Source organism: Takifugu rubripes, chromosome 18 (assembly GCF_901000725.2).
Source record: "Takifugu rubripes chromosome 18, fTakRub1.2, whole genome shotgun sequence".
In the NCBI taxonomy this organism is placed as follows: domain Eukaryota; kingdom Metazoa; phylum Chordata; class Actinopteri; order Tetraodontiformes; family Tetraodontidae; genus Takifugu; species Takifugu rubripes.
This window is the reverse complement of record NC_042302.1, coordinates 10,181,770-10,186,374: the sequence shown is the minus strand read 5'-3', so window position 1 is coordinate 10,186,374 and position 4,605 is coordinate 10,181,770. Positions and strand designations below refer to the sequence as shown.

At 52.3% G+C, this 4,605-nt stretch overlaps 1 protein-coding gene across 1 annotated transcript in view; it reads left to right on the top strand.

Annotated features, from left to right (window-relative positions):
• Positions 1 to 2,557: 2,557 nt before the first annotated feature.
• Positions 2,558 to 4,605, top strand: part of kcnd2 (potassium voltage-gated channel, Shal-related subfamily, member 2) — an 11,060-nt gene continuing 9,012 nt past the window's right edge. Inside the window, 1 exon segment of the mRNA XM_029825513.1 lies at positions 2,558 to 4,221. Within this exon segment, the coding sequence (XP_029681373.1) occupies positions 3,113 to 4,221 (1,109 nt within the window). The 5' untranslated portion in view covers positions 2,558 to 3,112.

Here is a 4,605-nt window from a genome sequence, read left to right as displayed (position 1 = left end):
GAGGCACTATTTGTTCTTTGATCTTAATTAACGAATCTGCTTTAAGCTGCTGAGCAAAAGTCTAATGCTAATCCAGACTAGCTCGAAATGGTGCTGCGTCGTCGGCCACCTCGAGTGTCCAATGTGACACGATGGTGCTTCGGAAGTGTGAATGGAGCAACAAGAATTCAACAATCACTTCTCTCATGTGCTGCAAACTGGCAACCGAACCAGAAGAATAGTTTTGTCTCTTAATTTGTCTGCTGATGCCACAAATGTGCACTTTTGTGGTCCTGCTTCTGACCCAGGAGTCTGAGCTGTTCAGGAGTTGCCCCACCTGTCAGTGTTCCACCCCTGAACAGCCTCTTTCAACAACACTGAGATGGAGACACTTGTTTCACATCAGTGTTGTGGCAGCAGGGGGCAGCAGAGAGGTGCTGTCATACTGGACTCCACCTGGGGGGGGCGCTCTCGGGCCTCTGGCGCCGATGATTTTCCCATCAGGTTTTCTTGGCCAGAGTGACAAATAAGAAAACCAATTTCTAATCGGTGTTCCTGAGCAGTTATTACAGAAAGATGCGGTTTCATGAAGCTTGAATGAGACTGTAGCACCGCGTCAGACACAGGTGAGTCTTCAGGGAACCGGTTCAGTTGGCCTGGGTGGACGTGTCTCTGTTGGAACCACAGTCTGATCTGACTGGGGGATTATGGGAACCATCACCGGGAAGTTCTGGCTCAGCTCTCAAGTCTTCACTAGTCCTGAGCACCAGAACCTTTAAAAGGCCATCTCGGACACCTCGGGTCTCCGGCCAGGCTTCACTGTGGCTCCTCTCCAAAGTTCCTTAATCCCCTCAAAAATGACTGGACTGTTGCGTTTGCAAAGTAAAGGCAATACAACTTAGATTACCATTGACACACAATCGTGTGTGCCTTTTATTAAAGCCACAACAACAAGTAGTAGAAAAAATCAAATCAGAGCGGGAAAAACACACACCCCCGCCCCTCAACTCCCACGGTCCGTTAAAGGGGCCGTGCCAAATTACCCGACCTAGTTGTCGGCAAATAGTGCGAGCGAGTGAGGAACTCATACATAGCAAAATGCTCAACAGGACTATGGCAATGGAACAGATATGAACAATTATGGTGAATTATGATATTTGAGGACATGAACAGCTGTAGAGAATTATGAAATACAAGTGACCGCTACAGGACCGTCTTTTACCCATAATGCAACTTCTTCATCATGGAAGAAGCTGGAAGAGGAGGCGGAGGAACAGCAGTCAGAGCCGTCTCCAGCTGCAGGAGCCGCAGGAGCTGCAGGAGCTGCAGGAGCTGCAGGAGCCGCAGGAGCCGCAGGAGCCGCAGGAGCCGCAGGAGCCGCAGGAGCTGCAGGAGCCGCAGGAGCAGCAGGAGCTGCAGGAGCTGCAGGCGCCACATTCATGGCGATGTATGGATCTCCAGAAAGCCTGTCTGTCACTTCTTAAAGTTCAGTGAAGCAGGAAATGTGGACACACATGAAGAATGTCTGAACAACGGAGTGGGCCTGAGGTGGTGTTCTGGCACAGATACGGTTCTGTGACAACCTCAACTCAGGTCCTGTTCCTGTATTTGTTCCTGGAAATGGCTTGGGTTCTGGAACCATTGCTGGAGATGATCCTGATCCTGCTCCATTCAACTCTACTCTAAATAGGTTAGCTTGAATAGTTGACCTTCGGCTTGATGGAGAGCGCGGTTCTGTGGGGGTGATCGTTTCGCCTCCAGAGTAGCAGAGACGTGTTCCAGAGATGTTTGGGGCTCATCTCTGAAGTTCTGCTTCATGACAGCAGGAAGCAGATGGTGGTCCAGGTTCTGAGGCAGCAGGACTTGTTCTTGTTTATGGCTCTGAATAAATCATGAACACCACAGAAGAAGACAGGAGCTTCTGTCCTGCAGCGTGTGACAAAAACAACTTTATTAGAGCAACGAGGTCGTCGCAGCTGCTGCTCTGAATTATTGATCAGGAAGAACTGCAGCGTTCACATGGACCGACACAACACAGGTGCTACACACCCAGGAGACACTGGTTGAACACACAGGTGGAACAGGCAGGTGAAACACATGTGTGGGGAAACAGAAGTACAGGTGTAGCACTGCAGGAAGAAGTTTTTCAAAGGTTCAAATGTTTGTTTTGCCACCTGAAGTCAGACAGCTGCATTTAGCCTCAGGTGACTCAGCGGGACAACAGGAAGTACACACTAATACACAGGTGCAGTATTGAGATGGAAACACGGGGTTGTATTGATCAGCAGCTGTGTTGTGAATCACCTGTTTCACTCTGCCAGCTCTGTGAACTTTGACCTCCTGGAGAAGGAACATCCTGAGATGTTCTCAGGTGGGATCATCGATGGGTTTTCTGGAGAGGAAGACTTCCCGTAACTCCAGGTGCATCATGGGTGATGACGGAATTCTTATGAAATTCGAGTTGAACCAGCTTCTCAAAGGTGGGAAATTTGAAGAATATTTCATTGTTTTAATGTTTGATTCAAAAAGAAACTTGGTGGTTCTGTTATCATTATTTCAGATAAACCCATGTTTATTCCTGAATGTTTAAATTTAGACATCAACTGGTTCTGTTTGCTCGGAAAGAGGAGAAGTTAAAAAATCCTGAAAGATTTCAATATGAATTCAGCTTCCTAAGAAATCCCTGCTGATCGATCAGGATCAGCAAATCAGGAAAAAGATCCTGTAATTGTTTTTCTTTATCAGGAGATAAAAGTCTGCTGATTATTATCACGGGGAGGGTAAACAGGCGGAGCGCGGGAGCGCTTCCTTTCTCTCCACCTGAGTGGCCACAGACGCGCCGCGTCCTCAAACCCAGAGCAGCACACCTGCTGGACCGGAGCGACCCGCATCGGGGATTTGAACAGGTGATCGATACTGGACTCCGAGCAGCTTCTTGTGACCACTCGGTGTTTGATCCATCCGTGAAAGCCCGTCATTAAGTCGCGCCCGGATCTTTTGTGCCATTTCTGACTCTTTTACGCATCACTTCTGCGCGTAAAAGTTTTCTTTTCAGCGCTACTCTCCCGCTGGTTCCGTCTTTTTTCTGCCCGGCTCTTCTTTCTGTTAACGATCCATCGGCCCCGGGTCCAGGATGGCCTCAGCAGTGGCCGCGTGGCTGCCGTTTGCACGCGCGGCTACCCTCGGCTGGATGCCCTTGGCTCGCGCGCCGATGCCGGAACCGCCGCAACAGCAGCCCCGAAGGTGCGACGCGCTCATCACACTCAACGTGAGCGGTAGAAGGTTCCAGACGTGGCGGGACACGCTGGAGCGGTACCCGGACACCCTGCTGGGCAGCACCGAGCGGGACTTCTTCTACCACGAGGCCAGCCACGAGTACTTCTTCGACCGGGATCCGGACATCTTCCGCCACATCCTCAACTTCTACCGCAGCGGGAAGATGCACTGCGCGCGGCAGGAGTGCTTCTCCGCCTTCGAGGAGGAGCTCGCGTTCTTTGGCATCGTCGCGGATCTCATCAGCGACTGTTGCTGCGAGGAGTACAAGGACCGGCGACGTGAGAACCTGGAGCGGATCCACGACGACGAGGAGTCCGACCCGACGAATGACTTGATCTCTACTGACACGAGCTTCCGACAGTGCATGTGGAGGGCCTTCGAGAACCCTCACACCTCCACTATGGCCCTGGTCTTTTACTACGTCACCGGGTTCTTCATCGCTGTGTCAGTTCTCGCCAACGTGGCGGAGACGGTTCCGTGCGGCGCTGCGCCGAACCGCCCGGAGGTTTCCTGTGGCGACCGTCACGCGCTGGCCTTCTTCTGCCTGGACACCGCGTGCGTCATGATCTTTACGGTGGAGTACCTGCTGCGTCTGTTGGCCGCGCCGAGTCGCTACAAATTCGTGAAGAGCGTGATGAGCGTCATCGACGTCGTGGCCATCATGCCGTACTACATCGGCCTCGTCATGACCGACAACGAGGACGTGAGCGGCGTCTTCGTCACGCTGCGAGTGTTCCGGGTCTTCCGGATCTTCAAGTTCTCCCGGCACTCTGCGGGGCTGCGCATCCTGGGCTCCACGCTGAAGAGCTGCGCGTCAGAGCTCGGCTTCCTGCTCTTCTCCCTCACCATGGCCATCATCATCTTCGCCACCGTCATGTTCTACGCCGAGAAGAGCTGCAGCGCCACCAAGTTCACAAGCATCCCAGCGGCCTTTTGGTACACCATTGTCACCATGACGACCCTCGGGTAAGGGTGCTTTGCTTTGTGACGTGCCCACGGACTTCTGATCGAGAAGCAGTTGTTTGATGCGTAGAAAAGAACAAGTTCTCGGGTTGAGTGAACACCTGACCGGTGTGGCACGCGCGCGCGCGCACGCACCCACGCACGAACACACAGAGACTCCTTCAATCATCTCAGCTGAAGTCTGAATCTGAGCCAGACTCTGATCAGTCTTCATGAGACCTGATCAGCTCCGAGTGTCTCCACATGACCACATGACCACGAAACATTCTCTTTGGGAAGTTACGTCATCATAAGCCCCTCCCCCTCGCTGTCCTGCTCCAGGTGCAGGATCAGGTTTCTGGACTCACTGTGACCTGATCTCTGATTAGTCCAGAACACAGGTCACCT